This window comes from Parasteatoda tepidariorum, chromosome 11 (assembly GCF_982258835.1).
Source record: "Parasteatoda tepidariorum strain Cologne lab strain chromosome 11, Ptep-v5.0, whole genome shotgun sequence".
NCBI classification, from domain to species: domain Eukaryota; kingdom Metazoa; phylum Arthropoda; class Arachnida; order Araneae; family Theridiidae; genus Parasteatoda; species Parasteatoda tepidariorum.
In genome coordinates, this window is record NC_141765.1 from 60747407 (window position 1) to 60769347 (window position 21941).

At 29.5% G+C, this 21941-nt stretch overlaps 1 protein-coding gene across 10 annotated transcripts in view; it reads left to right on the plus strand.

The window, feature by feature from the left end:
* Positions 1–10720, plus strand: part of LOC107446663 (forkhead box protein P1) — a 238312-nt gene extending 227592 nt beyond the window's left edge. For all 10 annotated transcript variants that reach the window (XM_016061360.4, XM_071187439.2, XM_016061362.4 and 7 more), the window contains 3 exons: positions 1237–1315; positions 6289–6461; positions 9705–10720. In XM_016061360.4, the coding sequence (XP_015916846.1) occupies positions 1237–1315; positions 6289–6461; positions 9705–9906 (454 nt within the window). In that variant the 3' untranslated portion in view covers positions 9907–10720. The remainder of the gene's footprint in view (positions 1–1236; positions 1316–6288; positions 6462–9704) is intronic.
* Positions 10721–21941: the final 11221 nt, after the last annotated feature.

Here is a 21941-nt window from a genome sequence, read left to right on the forward strand (position 1 = left end):
CTGTAATTCTTTCTTGTATTGTATCTACATGTAACACATAGAAATAGTTTCATTTCTAGATTTATTCAAGATTCATCAACATTTAATATAGCGTTGAAAATCTGATGGGGAGTAACCCACTCACGGCGTAATTTGTTTTATCAAAATAGGCTAAAAAATTACGTATTTCTTATTACATATTTCAAATCTATATGTATTTTAGAGCCAAAATATAGAAAAAAAATTTTAAAAGAGATTTTATTTTTTCAATGTAGAATTGGATCGTAAAAATGGTTGTTGGAAAATGGAAATCAAAGAATAATCTTTCAAAAACAACATTTTAAAAATTAATCTTGGTAAAATTATGATTTATTTTATGAAGTGCAAAGGTAAAATGTATATACTAATGAAAATATTTACAAAGCATTTAATAGAAATAAAATTGCATAGGACAAACTTCGAAACAAAGCTCAAGACAACATCTTGTCTCGCAATCTTTGCAGCAAATCCCTCTGACAAGCATCTATAAGTTTTGAAAAGAGTGCGCAAAATGCTGCTTACTTAGTTCACAGAAATATGGACAACCAGCGCCATCTGTTAATCCTGATCTGAATAAACAATTAAACATTACAGTCAAGTCGAAATGAAACTATGAGTGGGATGGACAGTTAGAAAAAATGCATCTTAGGAAATTGCTAGCTGTGCAAATTTTGCTACTTCTAAATTTACCGTGAAAATCGCAGGATACGGAGTGAGCGAGTTAAAGTTAACGGAATATTATCACGATATTCGGCATACTTTCGAAACATTAAAAGTTTGATTGCTAAAGAAAATGTACAAAACTATATTCCGTATTACAAAGAGAAATTTTATATTAACAATAAATAATATAAAAAATAGAACTCAATATTATTATCTTAGTAAACAGGGTGTTACGAAATGACCTTCCTTGACTATCACAGTTTCAGTTCATCATAGCAATTAAAATTGCTATTGCAGCCAGCTAAACAATATTCATATTCTTTCTTTTCTCGCATTAAAAATTAGTTATCTATTTTGTTTTTATTAAATTATTCGAAAGAACCAAGGTTCATTTCATCAGCATGTGTATTTCATTTTTTTTAACTAACTTTTATTTGGTATTTAATATTTATACAAATTAGCATGCCTTTTAAGTTTTAAATCTAATTTATTGTCGAATTATTTATAATTTTTGCTATTAAGTATTTGTGCACACTTTTATTTTACGGATTACAGGACTCTATCTTTGGGCTTGCAAGATGGCCATAGTCCTACAAACAACAAAGTGTATCCAGATCCTTTAAATACGTCCCAAGTAAGTTGTGAATTTAAAAAATTTTTTTTAACTGTAGTGTTGATAATAGATTTATTTTCTTAAGTATCCCTTTATGAATCATAAAAATAACTTATAAAAAATCAAGAAAACAATTTTTGTTCTTATTAAATAATTCCAATAGAAGGGAAACGTAAAAAGCTTTTTGAATTTTAAAAATTTTCAGTTTTTGGATTATAACTTGTATTTCTGTTTACATATTTCTTTAAAAAAATTTTAACATAACAATCGCCTTAAATTTGTCTGCCGAAGATTTTGTACTCAGTATAAATTCTGTGATTCGTTCAAGGCAATTTTATTGAATTTATTATTATTTTTTATACTTACGTAATCAAGTTGTCGTAAACATAAGTTTCTTTTTTCCTTTACGTTGTGATTGCCAATCTGCTTGGGGAGAAAAATTAACAAATTTTAAATTACTGCCAATGCCTGACTAAATTGATTACTATCAAAATATTAAGATACGTTAAAACTACGATTTCTTTAAAACTTCGTTAAGACAATTATGTTACCATATTTGCATTTTACAAACAATTGCCTTTGCTTGAACTTAACAATTATTATTATTATTTTTACATTTTACAATGAACCCCACAGAAGCAAATAGCTTAGAGATAGATATAGATTAGAGAAAAACACGCCGGATTGAAAGTTGAATGTATTTTAAAATTATCAATATTAAGGTTACGTTAGAAACGTACTCGAAGACTGTAAAATTTCATAAGAAAATTGTGACTGTCAAGTAACTTTTAGGTGTCAGCTATATTTTGTTCTTGTCACATGACACTTATAAACATTTCACTCTGCTTTATAACTTTCCAGTTCAAAGGAAACAACACACTCGAAGAGATCAACAAACATTTAAAAAATTGGCGAAAAGAGTACAATATTAAAAAAAAAAAAGGTTTGGAAATCTTAGCTTACAGCTTTGTAATTTATTCTTCTATCTCATACCAATTACAAGACAGAAAAAGCGAGCCGCGATGGCTCAAAGGATAGAGCGTTCCCTTCCATTGAGGTGAACCGGGGTTCGATCCCGGCGATGGCTGATCGATACGAATTCCGCAACTGGCTTGCACCGACCACAGTGCTGACGTGAAATATCCTCAGTGGTAGACGGATCATGGGTTAGAGTCCCCTTGCCGTCAGGCTAACCGTGGGAGGTTCTCGTGATCTTCCTCTCCATGTAACGCAAATGCGGGTTAGTTCCATCAAAAAGTCCTCCACGAAGGCAAATTTCTCCCAATACTTGAACCAGGAGTTCCCTTGTCTTCTGGATTGGGTTCAAAACTACAAGGCTAAGGAGTTGAACATTAGTAGTCGTAAACCCAAAAATTGGGTCGGCTGTTCAACGACGGTTATAAATAAGATAGAAAAAGCTAACTTTAAATATAGCAGCTAGACGATATGAGCTGCTTTCACTAACTACTTTAGATGTAAGCTGATTCACTTTACATAAACATTATTTTTCCGACAATAAGTTATATATAAAATCCTTTTTTTATATAAACTTGTTGTTGAATCCCATTAAAAACTATTTAAAATTCGAGATTAATCATTCTATCATGGAATACAAATGCCCTAGATGCTCCCCGAACAAATGCCTTTCAAAGCCAAAAATAAAGATATTTTTTTATTTATTTCCTCATATAGGGGTTGGACAAAATTATAGAAACACTTCGATACTAACACATTTTCTGCTATTTCTCAAAAAATACTTAAAGAATAAGTTTATAAATTTGGAAGTAATTAGATCGTGCAATTTCTCATACATATCAATGAAGTTTAAAGCTTTTTGTGGTTTAAGGGACCGACAATAAATTACAAACAGAAAAAAAATGTTTTTTAGCACTCTATGCCATAAAATGTAGTTATAAATTTTTAACTTATTATTGTTATTTTGGTTATTATACGCAATAATTGCACAAAATTTCATAAACCTAGTTGAAGTATTTATGAAGATATGGACTTTTTTTAAAAAATCAAATTTTTTTGTTTTACGTTTTTCTCTGTAACTTTGAAAAAATTTCAATAAAATTAAACAAACCTTTTGGATCAATTTAAAATTGATTATAAAATTGTTGCTTTAAAATTTGAGAAAAATTCGTAAAAAACTGAGCAAGATATGAGAAATTAAAGTAGTTATTTTATACTGCGGATGGGAAGAAAAAAATTTTTAAAAAATTTGTAGTGAACCATATTTGGCAAACTGATGAGAAAAGTCCGATTTGAATATCTTAAAAATTTAAAAAGTTTAAAGGAAATTTTCTAAGTAGATTTTTTTTACTCTTTAAAAGAAAGCTAAAAATAATAAGGGGTTTATCACAAATTGCATTTTGCACTATTAAACATAACAAATGATAATACACTTCTAATAATGGTCCGGACGGACCACAAAATTCGATAGTATTAGGAAATAAAACTTGCGAAAGAAAAGATACTTTTATGGGGGATTATCCCCAACAATGCCGGTGTTATTTTTAATAAATCTTGTTTAATAGTACAAAAGGAAATTTGTAAAAAAAACCTAATCATTTTAAGCTTCAGGGTGCGTAGCCAAATTATTCAACAAAAAATAAGCACTTCTCAAGCACTCAAAAAATATTTTTAAGCACTTTAAAAAAATATAACTAGGCAAGGTTGGAAAGTTTTTGACAATTGACGGTTTTACCCTATTTTAACCATCATGTCAAAAATAATAATAAAAAAAAACTTATGGCATTGTTTTTGACAATTGTCAAAAATCATGAAATTTTGAATAATGTAAAACGAATGGCATTTTCATACGCTACGGACTGACAATGACCCGAAATAGATTGGGATTGAATTGACTGAGAAAACGTTGAATAGAACAATGTAAACAGTGTCTTTTTGAATAATTCATAGCGAAAATCAACATGGTAAAGGAAAAATTTCATTTTCAAAAAGGGAAAATTAAGCACTTTTTAAAAACACCCAATGAAAAAAACACCTTTAAGGGCTTTTAAAAAACGAAAAGTGAAAATAAGCACCTTTAAGCACTTAAACGCTACACATCCTGAGCTTTCTTTTAAAGAATAAAAAAACTACTTATAAATTTTTTGATATTTTTTTAAGTTGAAAAATACAATTCACTACAAAATTAAGAAGAAAAAATTTTTTTCGCGCATGCTCAGTATAAAATAACTACTTGAATTACTCATATCTCGCGCAGTTTTTAGCGAATTTTTCTCAAATTTAAATGCAATAATTTTGTAATCAATTTCAAATTGATCCAAACGTTTTATTTAATTTTATGGAATATTTTCGAAATTCTAGCAAAAAAACGTAAGACGAAAAAAATTTTTATAAAAATGTTCATATCTCCTAAAATATTTAAGCTCTGAATTTATTTCTACATTTTGAGGCACAGGGTGTTCAAAAATATTTTTTTTCCGTTTGTAATTTATTGTCGATCCCTCAAACCTTAAAAAGCAAACTTTATTGATATGTATGAGAAATCGCACAATCTAAACACTTCTAAATTTATAAACTGATTCTTTAAGTATTTTTTGAGAATTATCAAAAAATATGTTAGTATCGAAGTGTTTCCATTATTTTGTTCAAGATTCCACCGATTCATTCCGATTTTTTGTATATTATTGTGTATATATATATATATATATATGCACTGCAGATATGCTGATATGCAGATGCCGGGTTTTATCAAATTTCGCGAAGTTTGTTGGAGATTGTTTCGTTGTTAGGGAACAGATCCCTCGTTTTCTTGAATGGGGTTCATAATTCTGTGTACAGTTTACAAAAAGAAACGACACATCTAAATAGCTTTCGATCTAATAATCAGATGTTTCCTCTAACTAACATGTAATCTGCATGGTTTCAAGTGTAGCCATTGAATATACTAGGTAGACAATAACGAAGTTAGAAGTAAAACATAAAAATATACATTTTCTGAATGACACCGTTTTTTTTTTTTTTTTTTTTTTTTTTTTTTTTTTGAAAGAATCAGACTTTCAACTCTCAAAAAATGAAGTGTAGCCGCAAACTCATTAGTTTAGTCAACAGTGCCTTCAAAAATGTATTTTAATATCAATTTTACCATTGAACTATTGCAGGGATGGCGAACCAGTGGCACGCGTGCCACTTATGGCACGCTACACAAGATTTTGGGCACGCCACCGATCACAAAGTTGAATATGAAGCATATTAACAATTCAACTAAAATTCACAAAAAAAAGAACAATTAATGCCAAAAAAGCAATTAATAACCACAAAAAAACAAGCGATCAATAAATAACTAGCAAAAAAAATTAACAGTTCTGCTTAAACTAACATCTTACAACCCTAATATAAGTTATTTGTCATCTAATCTACAACAACAGAAGTCACACTGATGTTACTTTACGTTGAATTACGCGTATAACTGAGACATTGCAAAAGTTGAGAGTTGCATTTTTTCGTAGTAAATAAAGAGTTTTGAGTTAATAAAATTTAGTATTATTACTTACCCAATAATCATGAAGTCAAAACTATTTGTCGGCACGACTATGACCACATTAAAATATATTTTAGAAAAAATGGCACGTTGGTGCATAAAGGTTCGCCACCCCTGAACTATTGGGACCATATTTTCTCGATTGCAGCTCTCCTCTTTTTTTCTGAATGACAAATCCGATTTCATTGAAAAAGATATATTTTTATTCCGATAAAGTACGTTTCTGTGTCGCATTTCATAACTTAAAATATAATCTCTACTGTTTAATATTATATATTTAAGGTCTATTTCAAAAATTAGTATATGTAAGGTCTATTTCAAGAACCATTAAGATTGCACTTTTGGACAAGAAATTCTTATTATAAGATCACACGTTGTTAAGAGAAAAAGATTCCGTTAATTATTCTACACACTGTACATTCTGTATAAAATTCCGACAGAATGATTGTTAAGTTGTCATAACTAATAATAACTTTTACAGACTAATTCAGATAAGATGCCGAACTATTCAAGTATTACTTCAATGAATAACAATGTGATACCTCCTTCATGTCGTGGCATCCCAACCACAGGAAATATCACTTCTTGCGCCATAAGCGATGCAGAAAGTTTTGTTTCCAATCTTGTATGTCATGGAGTAGACATAACAAATAGGTAATTTTTAGTTTCATTAAGTTTTAAAACTATTAGCTTACGTAATTACCTTTAAATCTGCACTAAAATATTTTGTAAATTAAAAATTTATTTCACATTCGCAACAATCGAATACGCCATCTGGTGAGAAGACCGGTTGTATAGGAATGTACTGCAATATTTTCCACTTTCTTAATTTTTTTTTTTTATTTAATTGTCAAAAATATATTTTTAAAATTTTCAGGACGCTTCTTTAAGAATTATATTCAATGTAGTTTCCAGTTCCATCCAGTTTCCTAACTCAAAGGTTTTTAATATATTTGAATATCAAGGCAGAAACTAACGTATTTCCTTCTCCTGTGACTCTAAACGCGCTAATGGTGAAAGCAAGCGAAGTGTTGCCATAAGTAGAGAGTTCTGCTCTACGCCACCTGTAGCCCATTTTGACCGCCAATTAATCAGGGTTCGTACTGTTCGCTCACCAGGAGTTGCCGCTTGGTTCCGCCTTCGTTACGTGGTGTCCGACGAATTACGCTTCTTTTGGGAGAAGCATGTGAACAATCCCAAGAAAAGTTACCAGTTGGCAAACGTATGACAAAAATAACGATATTAAATATTTAGTAAATTTGATAGAGAAAAATTCTTATTTTTTGTTGTTGTTATAGTTCATTTACGTCGCACTGGAGCTGCACAATGGGATATTGGAGATGGTCTGGGAAATATCCCTGAGGATGATTCGAAGACATGCCATCACAATTTTGATCCTCTGCAGCGGGGATGGCACCCCAGCTTCGGTAGCCCAACGACCTGCACGCGAAGTCGAGCACTTTACGATAGAACAGTTTAACGAGAACCGTGGTGGGTGACCACTTGGATTAGTCTGTGTAGGGACCGCACACACTTGGTCCCTGCACAGACTGATCCAAGTGGTTACCCACCCGCACACTGACAACAGCCAGTGATGCTTGACTTCAGTTATCTACTGGAAACCGTGTCTTAACGATCAGTCCACTGCGGGACTCTTATTTTTTGAAGCCATTTCGCTCACAACATGATCATAGTGTTTTGAAACTCTCCTGAGTAGTATTTCTTGTATACGTGTATTTGTTACCAAGTTTATTATTTGTGTTTAAAAAAATCGTTATAAGAATCGTTATAAAACACTTCTCACCTTGTCAACTCTATACCAAGTTGGAAATTTAAACTTAAATGATAATTTGCTAAATGAACCTAATATATATCGCTGCTCGAACTATATGTTAACTATAACGTATGATGGTTCACGGCTAGCAACAAGAATAAAAAGCAGTAATAGTAAAAAGAGGCCACATCGGGACAGCCAAAAAAGCAAGCCCTTTCTAAATCCATTAACCATGCCACTTTTTTAAACTAACATCCATAAATTACTAAAAAAATGTCACCTCAAACTCATCAGAATGACTTAATAGCTTATGTTAAGTTATCTTATGTTATGTTGAAACAATGAATAATTTTAAAATACCTTTAAAACTCATTAAACTGACAAGACTTACATAGAAAGATACTAAGTGTAAGATTAAGTTTCGGCAGTCTCTGTCAGAAAATCTTGACACATTTAAAGGTGTTCGACATGGAGATTCTCTCACCTGTTTTCTTCTTAATATTGCACTTGAGATAGTTATTCGTGATTCACATATCAATGCCAGTGGTCACATTTTTGCTAGATCAGTACAACTACTTGCATATGCTGATGATGTTTATGTAATTGCTGGCTCCCTTCCCACCCTGAAAGAGGAATTTCTTGACCTTGAGGTGGCTGCAAGACAAATGGGCTTAGTCATAAATGTAGAGAAAACAAAATATATGTTATTTTCAAAAACAATTGAACAATGACAAAACTGGAGGGAAATTGTATCGCAATATTTGAGAGGAAGATTTTGCAGAGTGTGCTTGGCGGTGTAAATGAAAACAATAACTGAAGAAGGAGATTTAACTTTGAACTGTACAAGATTTTTAAACAACCCGATATTATTATATACATAAAAGTAAATAGAATGAACTGGATGGCCCACGTGATTCGAATGAGTGATGACAATACAATAAAAAAGTTATTGATTTTTAAACCCACTGGAACAAGAAAGCGGGGAAGGCTGCGGTTGAGATGGGCTGACTCGGTGGAGTCTCGGTTTCCTTGCAATTAATGAAAAGAATTGGAGATCAAAGATAAATCGGAAGTCGTTATAAAGAAATCTTCAGAGGAAGGCATTGACCCACATTGGGCTGTCTAGCCAACTATGATGATAATGATTACAGTTTTTAAAAAAAATATTCATTAATACAAACTTGAATAAAATACCTATTTACTTTTTAGCTATATACATCACAAACTTCATTCACTTGTGAATAGTACCCAAATACATTGAGCTATTTAATAACTATATTTCAAAAAATTTAGATTTTTTAGCCAAAAGCATAATGTGCCTAAATCAGAAATAAAATTATTAATTCATTTTTCTTAAAAAAAAAGTAATGCACAAGAACTGAAAAAATTATGTTTAACAGTATATAACAATGTAAAAATGCTTTAAAAAATAATAAAATAAATCATCGATGATATTACGCATTACTAAAGAATTAGAAATATACAAGGCTATTTATAATTAAATTCCTTCCCCCCCCCCCGAGGTTTCAGAAGGCTAAAGTAAAAAAAAAAAAAAAACTAAGACAAATACCAGCTATTAGAACCTTGCACTAAATACAAGAACATTTCAAGTTTTATTTACAGCTTTTGCAGGTGTTCTATGTATAACCTCTAGTTGCTGGGCATGCACAAAAGCGCCAGTTAAGGTCCTGCCAGATTCTTTAAATTCTGGTATTATCAATGGCATTGACAGAATATCTGATCCTTTCACACAGTTCTGCTAAATCACACAGCAAAGAGAGTAATTAAAACAGATTTTTTTAACAATATTCTCAATAATGACCCACAAGAAAAAGTCACATGTGCTATCAATACTAGTTATTGGTTGTATCTGGTAATTATCTTCAGGCAGATTTTCACATAAGTGGATCCTAACTAATTACCGTATGCCATTATATATCTCTTTCAAATGGTAAAATAATTGCGATGGTTGTATTATTAAGACTAATAATGCTTCAGTGTTTTTGCAACAAGTGCCTTTAAATGAGTGATTTGAAACTGGAAAAAGAAATTAACTCAGTATTAGTTTAAAATAGAGGATTAATTCAAAAAAGTTTTTTTAACAAATGTATTTCTCTTTTCAGTGAACAAAGAAAAATCCATGTAAAACAAGAACCACCTCAAGAAGACATGAATGATGGAGGAGACAGGTATTTGGTTGAAGAACCAGCTGAAGGTAGTGGATCTGATGAAGCAGAAGACTTATCTACACCACAAAATAGTGGATGCATAAACAGTCAATCCTCAAGTTCAAGACTGTCTTTAATTAGACCAAACTCTAAATGAAACAATTCATTTTATTTTAATTACTGTCCCGTATAGTTAACACTCATAATCAGGTGATATCAAAACCTGTCTGCCAAAAAAATCATCTTCAGTCTTCTAAGGAAGTATTTATTTACTGCATTACTTAAACTACTGTTGACATTATACAAACTGTCTTCGGAATACAAAAGAGAGAAACAACTTAACCATATTTCAATATGTGTTTCCAGTCCAGAAAACCTTTTGATATACCATGCTGTTTTAGTTAATGACTCAATGAGATACTAGTTCATATGTAGATTGTTCTAAATCATGCCAGTTACATGATGATATGACATAGTTTTGTTTTATCTTAGATAGAAAAATCTTGTGATCTAAGTAAAATAGAGAAAATGGTTTTGAGTGATTTTATGTTACACGCAAAATTAGAGTCACATTATATAAAAACATTTCATACATTTCTTACTAAATAGTAACTTATCATTCGTATGATCTAGAGATCTGCTTTAAAATCAAATTGGATTCATAGTTGATTGGTTTATGCCATATACAAAAATCTTTCACATTTTATGAAATGTTTATTAAATGATGTTATTATAAAATATCAAGTTTTAAACAAACACATGTAAAGTATAAATGCAGAGATGTAAATATTGATTAATAATCTGAATTTAAATATAAAATTAGAAAGCATGTTTTTCCCCTACTTCAGTTATATTCTATATTGTTACGTGGTTTAAAGTGAAAAATTGTATGAAGTGTTAAAAGATAAATTCTTTTTCTGTATTAAATATAACATTCAGTTTTGTAAATAAATATGAAAAGATTCTTTGTATTTGAGTGTTAGACATCACCCATAGGTGGTCACTAACATTTTTCTCCAGATGAAACAATTCATTTTACAAATTTTTTTAAGAACTTACCTACATTTGTATCAAGCCCAACGAAATACACAGAGGAAGTAATAGTATCCTTAAAAATGTTTTTAAGATTCCAAGCAAGAAAGCTTTCATTAAAATACACTCATGTCCATAAATTAAGGATAATTCAGAATCACACGGAAATCAAACTGTAAAATTAAAATTTCACCTGTAGAATTATTACACACATCCTGAAGAAGAATATGCAAATTACAGGAAACCACTAGATGACGCTGGTAGTACGTCACAATGACGAGAGTGTAAGAGAGGGGTATATAAGGAATGGTGGCAAAGAAGTAAAATTGTTCACAAGCGCTTTAAAGCCTTTCAGTGCAATAACCGCATAGTTATGGCACAAAGGAAGCATTTGGGTGATTTTTTACGTGGCAGAATCATCGGGCGACTCGAATGTGGACGTACCCAGCTGGAAGTATCCGAGGAACTTGGAATCACCCAGAGTGTCATCTCCAGGCTTTGGAAACAATTCCAAGATGATGGTAATGTGAGTTGAGGTTACAGCACAGGTCGCCCCCGAGTTACAACGCCGAATAAAGACCGGTATTTGGCAGTTACTGCCAAAAGAAACAGACGGAGCACAGCATCAGACCTGTCTCTTCAGCTACCGGTACGACAGTTTCAAGGCAGACTGTGTACAGACGCTTAAGGCACATTGGTCTATATGCTCGTAGACCTGTCAGATGTGTTCCACTTACCGCAACTCACTGTCGCCTGCGATTAGCCTGGAGTAGAGAGCATGCATTGTGGACACCGCAACAGTTGTCTTGTGTGATGTTTTCCGACGAGTCCAGGTTTAGTTTGCAGTCTGATTCTCGCCGAACTTTCATATGGAGAGGTACCCGTACCCGCCAGGTACCCGTTACCACCAAGACAACACCATTGAACGACACCGTTACGGTGGTGCAGGATGGCTAGTTTGGGGAGGAATTATTCTTGGTTCCAGAACTAACCTGCATGTTCAGAGTGTAACGATGACAGGCCACATCTATAGGGATGTCATTCTGGAACAACATGTAAGTTTGTTTCGGGGCGCCATGGGTGCTGAATTTCTGTTTATGGACGACAACGCCCGTCCTCACCGTGCAAACATTGCAGACGAATGTCTTCAATCGGAGGATATCACCAGTATGGATTGGCCAGCATACTCACCGGACTTGAATCCAAAAGAGAATGTGTGGGATATGCTTGGCCGACGAATTGCAGCCCGTCAACCCCCTCCTACCTGTCTACCGGACTTTCGGAGGGCATTGCTTGATTAGTGGTGTAATATTCCCCAAGATCAGATTGATAATTTGATACTCAGCATGCCTGGGCGTTGTACGGAATGTATTGCATCGCCCGGGAGACATACTCCGTATTAACCATCATACTAACCATGTTATACTGCTTTTTGTAAATAGGTTCTTTTTGAAATTTGCTCCAGGGAGTAAAACTCGCAATTTTTATTAATTATGTCAAACATATAGCATCTTTTTTGCTCTTTACCTTTTGTTTAATACATAGACTTTACAAATAAGTCAAATTTGTTTGGCTTCTGTCTCTTTCTGTGCCTGAACTTCATTATCCTTAATTTATGGACATGAGTGTATTACAAAAATCATGTTAAAATAATTTTATCCATACTCATGATTTCTTTATTGCTACAAAACCAAACCTTTTGAGATAAAATGACATGTAATAAAATAATGATTTTTTTTAAAAATAAGTTTTTTAAATTACATATGTTAAGAGAACAAAATATTCAGAATGTTCTAGTTTATTATTTACTGATTTTTTAAATTTATATTGATTTTTTTAATTTTTTTTAACAAAATTCAAATATATTTAGTCAATCCGAGCATTAAAATTCAAAATTAACTTCAGGTAAATTCAATAATAGTGCGCAAAGAAAATATAAACTAGCCACCCTGAAAACTTTTGATCTAATGATCGGATCTTCACGTTCTAGAACACAATCTTAATGGTTCGAGGGGGTAAGCTCAAGTATTCAATTAATTAGCGTAGGCGATATTTTAAGTTACGAAATCAGACACAAAAGCACACTTTCTTTGAATAAACATACCTTTTTAAGACGGATTAACAATATATATGGGGTAATAATAAATAAAAATGTGTAATTAAGAATTGTTAAAGGTAACATAGTAGGTAGTGATCGTTAAAGGTAGTAATTGTTAAAGGTAAGATTGCAGCTACCCCAAAATATAAGGGGTAGCTGTAATCTGGGAAATAACGTCACAATACTTTGGCCAGGAGAGCGGTACTAAGTTTGGACCCCTTTTAATGTTAATTTTATTTTTAGCGTAATTTGACATACCTCCAGAACATTTTAAGCGAATAGAAAAATTTTTTGCACATAATTATAAAAAAAAATTTGTCCAAAGATAATTCCATTCAAAATACAACTTTTAGTAAATATTTACTATTTTTTATTATGTTATTGAATAATAGTCCAAAAAAATTTGAATTGTAAGGTATACAATTTTTTACAATATTTTAAAGAACCTCATTCTAAATGGCAAAAAACCCGAAGTTTGAACGAAATCGGTCGAATAGTTCAAAAGAAATCGAATTTTAAAAATATGGCTTTTATAAAAATTCGATTTCTTAGAAACTATTTGGCCAACTTGGTTCAAATTTTGTATTTTGCTATTTTTTGCTATTATGTACTTGAAAATAGTGCAAAAAATTATGTACGCTACAATTCAAAATTTTTTCGTCTATTATTAAGTAAAATAATAAAAATAATAAATATTTACTAAAAGTTGTATTTTGAATGGAATGAAAGTTGGATAAACGAATTTTAAAATTGTGTGCAAAAATGTTTCTATGTGCTTAAAAAGTTCTTGAGATATGGAGAAATACGCTAAAAATTAAATTAACACTAAGGGATCAAACTTTGAACCGATCTCCAGACTAAACTTTTGGGACCATATCTCTCAGATTGCGGTTACCTCCAATATTTTGGGAGTCAGAAAGCCAAATCCGTCGAAATAAAGGTATGTTTATTCAGAAAAAGTACGTTGTTGTGTCTGAATTCGTAACTTAAAATATCGTCTGCAATGATTAATTAAAATATTTGATGTCACCCTCTAAAACCTTTAAGATTGGGTCATAGAATGTGAAGATCCGATCATTAGACCAAAAGTTATTGAGATAGGTCCGCTTTTTATTTTGCGCACTTTTCAAAATGAACATATATCCCCACAAATGTAAAGTTTTTAGCTACCTAAAATAAATAAAAAAATTTAATGTATAAAAATAAATTATAATTTATAGCTGACTTTCTTCCCTTGAAGGTGTCCTTCAGCAAAACCTTTAATTGCAAGCTAATTAATTGATTTGAGAATGAACAGAAAAGTTTTTAGGTTAAACAAGCGACATTAGCAAAAAAAAAAACTTTACAATGAATATCAAATAAGCTTGAAATGAATCTCAATTCTACAAATTTAAATAAAACACATTAATTATCACTACCAAAAGCATACAAAGGAACAAAATTAAATACTTACAAAATGAGTTCGGAAAGCCAACAGTGACTTGTGTAGAAATTTTTTTAAATATCATTAACAAAAACAATTTTTGGCTTAAAAAAATTGTCATTTAAATGAGGTTTTGAGTATCTTAGATCAAAAGGATTTAATACTCAGTTACAATATCAAAAAAAAAGTTTAATTTGTGATATGACACAATAAAGTAAAGAGGGTCAATTCCCAGAGTATGTTTCAGGGGTGATTGTGAGCCCAGTTTAAAAATCCTGAAAATTTCTTGAGTAAAATCATTAATGACGCATTTCAAGAAAATTAATGTCTTTATAAATTTAAATCATTGATATTTTCAAAACATGAAATTCTAAAGAAATTATTTGCAGCATCATTTAAATGAATAATTATTTATAAGTTTACTTTTATTTCTAATCACATTTATTCTGCCAGAAAAAATATTTACAAATGAAAAAGATGCCAAGTATAAATTCTAGTTCTAATATTTTTAAATAAAATATACAAGAATTTTTAAACATAAATGTGATCGATGATTTCTTGAAACTTCTTGACCTTGGATAGCCGGAAACTTCCGAATCGTGGTAAGCGAAAAATCCGGAAATCCAGATTTTTTCGGAAGCACAATCATCTCTATGTTATATAAGGTTATAAAAATGTATATGTACAATAGTTGTAGCTCACTTTAAAAATAACCAATATAAGGTATAATAAAATAACTATATAAGGTATATGATAGGTTTGAAATTTTTTTTTTCTTCTAATGCCCGCCTGGAGAATGGCCTACGTCATACTGCCATCTGAAGGGCAGATTTGCTGACCACTGTTCCAGAGGCACCATATTAGGTGGGCCAACGTTGCTCCCACAGTAAGAACAGATAGTACAGAGAATGAAAGAACATTCATGCCTTGTCCGGGATTCGAACCCAAAACCTTTCTGATGCAAGGTCAGTTCCCTGACCCCTGCACAGGCCGGTCAGCTGATAGGTTAAAATAGATGCAATTATTTTTTCTGCAACAACCAAATGACGCCTTAAAAGAATTAACAAAAAAACTACCTTTTTATGCAGCTAACAAGTCAAAATACCTATTGCAATAATTTTTTAAAATTTTCAATGAATACCTTAGCAACTCTTTTGACATTTTATATAAAAGTTTATGAACATATAGCTACAATTCAATTTTCTTTCTTTCCTTTTTTGGCATTATTTTATAGATTCAAACTTTCACCAAATTTCGAAACCGAGAAAGTCAAATACTAGGTTTTTGTTGAATAACAAGACCTTAGAGTTTTCAACTATGTACTTGATTTTTTTTTACTTGTGTTTTACTATTTAATGGTAAGAAAATAATATTTAAATATGTTGCTCCATTATTATTTTTTTCTTCAAAAAGTCAGTAAATATTAATTTTCTTCAAGAGAGTTTCGCAGTTTTGTTTTTATTTTCATTTACATTTCAACTCTTCTTTATTGCAGTTTTATTGATTTAGGATTTAAATTAACTTGAAAATTCAACTCAAAAGTAGGTAATGGCCCATTAATCAACTACACCATTTCATTTGTTACATAGCCTGTTCAGGATATTAAATAACGCCCAGACAAAAAATAAATAAATATTTTTTCCCATTTAACTTCTTCTTTCACTAGAAAGGAAGAAATTCTATGCATCTATTAGCATCAGTTTAAGTTAATTATTTAGGCAATCACATGACCATGTACATTAACAGATGAGTTGCCTCTGATGCCAGAAGAAGAAAGGATAATAAAGGTACTTTGGCTGTATTTGATTGATACAAAATCAAAAATATCTCAAGAACCTGCATTTAAAATCTAAAACCACCAATTCTCAGTTAATGTGTGGTACCAAGCAAAACACTGGAATGTTTTCAGATACATATTCTTTTGGGGATATCTTTGATTAAGATTCTGTTTTTCTCCTCTCTCATGTTAACCTATGAAAAATTATATGAATACCAGTCCCCAATTTATTAAGCAATTATTATTTTAGAACATTGTTTGCTTGCATTGCATTATCAAAACTTGACCTATGGTTGACCTATGGTTACTTGACCTAAGTTACTAAGTTTTAATTGTTAAAGGATATCTAAAATTACTACAGTAGCTTTGGCAAAGTTCCACAATGTTTAAAAAATTCTAAAATTGAAATTTAGTAACTAAGCTCTATAAAAGACATTTCAATTGAATAAAACAAAAAAGTATTCAAAAATAATAATTATTGACTCAATAAATAGAGAATTAGTATTTGTATAATTCTCTATAAACTAAAATTAGAGATGGGAAAAACAGAATCTAACTAATTCCCTTAATACACCCTTTAATAAATATAATGCAAATTTAAACTACAAAAAAATAATTTTTCACTGAATAACTTCAGATACAGTGATCAAATTGCTTCATACATAAGTTTTAAAGTTTTTCAACTTGGAGGGTTTAAAAACCTTCATCTTATTTAGTTTATATTACTGAAAATTTATCAATGATATTGCAACAAAAAATAAAGTTTCTATTAACATACAATTTTATGATGACTTTGGATTCAGTATTTTCAAAAAACATTGAACTATAGTAATCGCAATTTTAAAAATATGGCACCAGAAGTTTTGTGAAGAGAGTGGTTGTAATTTGATTACATAAACAGTATCTTTATGTTTTGAGATGCACCTTTGAAAATAATTTTTGAACCTCATTTTGTTAATAACATTATAGAATTTGCATACACATGGATAATTACAGATAGGAAATAATAACAATTTTAAAAATATGGCACCAGAAGTTTTGTGAAAAGGGTGGTTGTAATTTGATTACATAAACAGTATTTTTATGTTTTGAGATACACCTTTGAAAATAATTTTTGAACTTCATTTTGTTAATAACATTATAGAATTTGCATACACATGGATAATTACAGATGGGAAATAATAACTTCACTTATTTAATGAAATTATCTTTTATATTTTACACCCTAAAAAAAACATTAAATTCTCGCCTGGTGAGTGCATCGATATTTCTTTAGCAAAAGATACAAAAATAATAGAAGAAAATTAAATTTAATGTTACACAAAATTCTCTTCTATTTGCATAATTTTTTTAACTATTAACCAAAATGAGAAACTAATAGTTCAAAAAGTTCTTGCAAAATAACAAATAAAAAAATTTGACTTATTAAAAAATATAATTCTGTTGACATGCATTATACGTGACTTATAATTATATGATGTATACATATCATCAACCAATATAACTGAAGTATAGTTTAGTCCTTGAAGGCTTAAAGGAAAAAAGATCTATACAGTTTTAAAATTTTGCAAAATTAGAAATGAATCTCTAAGGCCTAATTACTGCACAAACCTGTAGTCTTTAATACACAAAACTCCTAAATTTTATTAAAATATCCACTAACTGTAAACTGTTTCCATAATATTACTGTTTATGAATTAATTGCTGAAAAATAATAAAAGCTTGAATAGAAAGTTAGCAATTAATTCTGAAATACAATTATCATTAGATGAGTGGAGTTATATCTCTGATATAAGGGTTATAACTTATAAATTCCTTTAACTGATTAGAAAAAATCCAATTTATTTATAATTATCAAATAATTTGAATTTATAACTCTTTAGTTAGCTGGACTCTGTAAACAGGAGCAAACACCTTTATTGATAGAATAGAAAAAAGGAGGATAAAATAAAGAAGGGAGGTAGAAAACTTTTGAATGAGACTTAAATTTTAAGAGAGAAAAACAATTTACTTATAAGGAAATTAGTTACACTTGTAAGAAGAGATGCAAATAACTAAGAAAAATATTAACAACTTTATTAGTTGAAATGCTTTTTTATTAAATAGTACAAACTTATAATAAATTTATGGACATCAAAACATGATAAAAATGCTAGTCACATGTCAAATAAAAAATATATATATATAAAGCTACTATAAATTTTTACTCATGCAATAAGATTGAAATAAATTTGAACTACAATAGAACTAAAAAGTTTCTATTGTTCTTATATTATTTTGAAATTTTTATTAATATTATTAGAGTTTCTAATATATGAAACCAAATTCATAATACAATATTTCTCCAAAGTAGGGTCAGGTGGGGTAAAATGGGCATAAAATCAAGCTTTTTTTTAACTAAGACTCTAAAACCAAACCATTAAATTCATTTTACTGAAAACTTTTATCCTTTTTAAATACATTGGATTTATATAAATTAAATATGAAACATAACTTATTTATTTTGTTTAATTGTTTTCTCACAGTAATGCATTTCAAAGAACATGTTTTGATATACCCACTTTACCCCAGAGTGGGATAAAGTTTGAATAGTTCTAAAATTTCTATATATTTCACTAACAAACACATGTAAATATTGTTTTATGAATGAAAATGCTCTTAAATAGATGTATCATGATTACATTTAAAAAAAATAAAAGCTAAAAAAAATTTTTTTTTCTTCGTAATTTTAAATTAAAGAGTTAATATTTATGTCTATCAAAATTAGGTTTCACTTCGGATGCAGTATATTTTGTTGAACTCTACACAATTTTCAAAAAGCAAGAAAACTGTATCAGTTTTTGATTTCTTTGAAATATAATTGAGAATGTTAAACTTAATATCTATAGTGGTAATTTAAAGTGTTTTCACTATTTATAGCAGACATACATTTTTATTCAATTTAGTTGTTTCAAGAAAATTGTTTCTTTTCCATGATTGTTTCTTTCCCAACTCATCTATATCTTTAAATATACTTAATAAGCAGTACCGTTATGCTATTTTGGATTTTTTTTTAAATTGTGTATTATGTCTGTTATGTTGTCATTTCCTATCATTATTCTTTTTAAAAAATAGAATTTAAAAGTAATGTTTTCTGTGTTAAAATTATGGCGTAGAGTTATAAACAAACAAGTAAATTATTTTTTTAGCTATTTCATTATAAAATAGAGCATTAGACACTTTCAAAAGCTAACACAGAAGCAAAAAATATCCCTATCATATAACACTTAGTTAAACCTAACCATATACCCACTTTACTCCACCTCAGAAAACAATTCATAATAAATAGAATTTTGAAATCTATTCTTAAATTTCTCTGTAGATCTATTCTTCAGAGGTCCCTCTACCATTTTGAACTAAAACTAATAGTTTCTGGCAGTTTTTAATGATATTGATATTAGAAGAAAGTTCATCAAGAGCTTAAACTAACAAGCTTTAAAAGTTGACCAGATAGTTTGTAAACATTAAATTTTTTATCAGTTTCTAAAACTGATATAAATATGCTTACCCAATCCCAGTAAATGTCTCTAAAAATATTAAATAAATTATTTCAACTTAAAAGGAGAAAGTAGATGTTTTTTAACACATGGGTGATTCTTACAAAATACGACAATTTACAGTCCCTTGCTCCAAGATCTAATACCATACTACTAAAATGACTTCTTTTTTTTTTTTTGAAGTTTAATAGATAGCATTGCTGTTAATATTTTAAAATGACCTTGTACTAGAATTGACTGTTTCGTATATTAAAAAAATTTAATTGAATTTCAAAATTTCATTTTCCCTGTATGTCACAAACAATATATACAAATTGCAAAATTATATATAATAACTAGCTTCAAAACTTCCCAAAAATTTTTCGATATCTAATTTTTTTTTTATCTCAACCATTGTAAGCATTTCTAGAATATATGCAGAGGGTATTATTAATAAAAACTTTGTTGAAAATAATTTTTTCTGTTAATAATTTGTTTGTCACAAGAAAATCTCATTTTCCTGGCTAGTTTTACTTAGAGATTTATAACCAAAATAGATAGCGTCAGCAATCAATATCTTATGTTAATAGATTCATTAGAATACCATCCTATCTGAACATGTCTTATTGCATGAATAAAGAATCAACTTTCTGGTTCAAAACCTATTTCAAAAAATTTTCAAGGTGAGTAGGTTCTTATGTTGTCATTTTCCTGTCTTCTTGAAATCATTAATAACATAAACGACATCGAGTTACCTGAGTTATTTCACGAAATCCTGTTGTTTTCTGCGGAATGTAAACATCTTAGGCCAAAATATTAAATTAAAGTAAGGTTAAATGCTATATAATGGCAAATTGTCATTATCCTGGCTTACGAATGCCAGGACATTGAAACAGTTACCAGAAATTTTTTTAAAATAGTTTAATGTAAAGAGAGAAAGCAAATGTTAACCTAATATCAAGTTTATGTAAGATTGTAATATGCTTGAATGTAATCAATGTTTTTTTTTTTTATTTAATCAATGATTATTATAAACAATTTTATTCTGCACATATCAGCAAGAAAAACATTTATGATTTTTTCTACAGTGGATAAAAGAATTAAGTTAAGCAATTCATGATCCATCTAATGCAAAGGCTTAAGTTAAGTTACTTACTATTAGCTTAAAATGACTGTTTTTTTAACTTATATATAATATGTCATTTTCCTGGCATTCAAAATTTGGTGAATTTCTATTATATTTTTTTTCTTGAGCAAATGTCAATAAACTACACTGCTGTATGTAAGATAGAAAAAATGTAACTAAATAAATATACACAAAAAAAAATTTAGATTATTTTGAAGATTTTAAATATGAATAATTTTTTTGTTCCGAATTGTCATGCTTCCAAAGAATCACCCATATACCTATTTCCCACACCGGACTAATAGGATTGTGGCTTTTAAACTCTAAGAAAGCAACTATGGCCTTATGAAAATTGCTGAAAATATATCAAAGTACTATGATTAGGGTTAAAATTCTGCCATATCATTCAATAACAAATAAAGAATGTCAATGTAAAGCAGTATTTTCATTTTTACCATTTATAGTTCGTTTATGTGAGTGATGGAAGTAATTATAGAGAAAAAATGCATAAATAGTAAAATGCAATTTTCAATTGATGTATTTTAATACATAAACAGTACAGCTACAAAAATACAATTGTGTTTGTAAAAATAATTATATACACTAAGCATTTCACAAAAAATAAGATGTTAAAAGTAAAAAAGATAAAATAGTGGAATTTCTTAATTTTTATAATATAACAAAACCACTTCATTAACACTTTAAATGAAGAATGTAATTTTAGAAAACAAAATATTTACATTTAGGCAAAACATGAATTATTTCTAATTTTTAAAAACTTCTCAAAATCTTTGTGCCAACAATCAGCAAATTAGAAATTATTAAAGAAAAAATGTTAAGAAAAAAATATATAATTTTACGCTTGCTTACAAACAACAAAATCAACAAAATGACGATTAATTAGAAAACTATGTACGCAAAAATTAACCATTAAGCAGTAATCAAACTTGCTAAATAAAAATGTTAAATATCTTCAAAAAATTAACAAGTACAAATAGTTAATAAAAATTTAACATGGTACGAAATCTTAGCAGTCACATTAATTAATAAATCATAATATAAACAAAAATATGTGTTAATTAAGTTTATGCAAGTCAGTATCCACATATGAAGAAATTATAAATATGGTTAAAAAATAGAACATTTAAATTCCTGACAGCACTATCACACTATAAAATATTTGCAGCAAAAATAAATAACAAATAAAAATATAGGAACAGT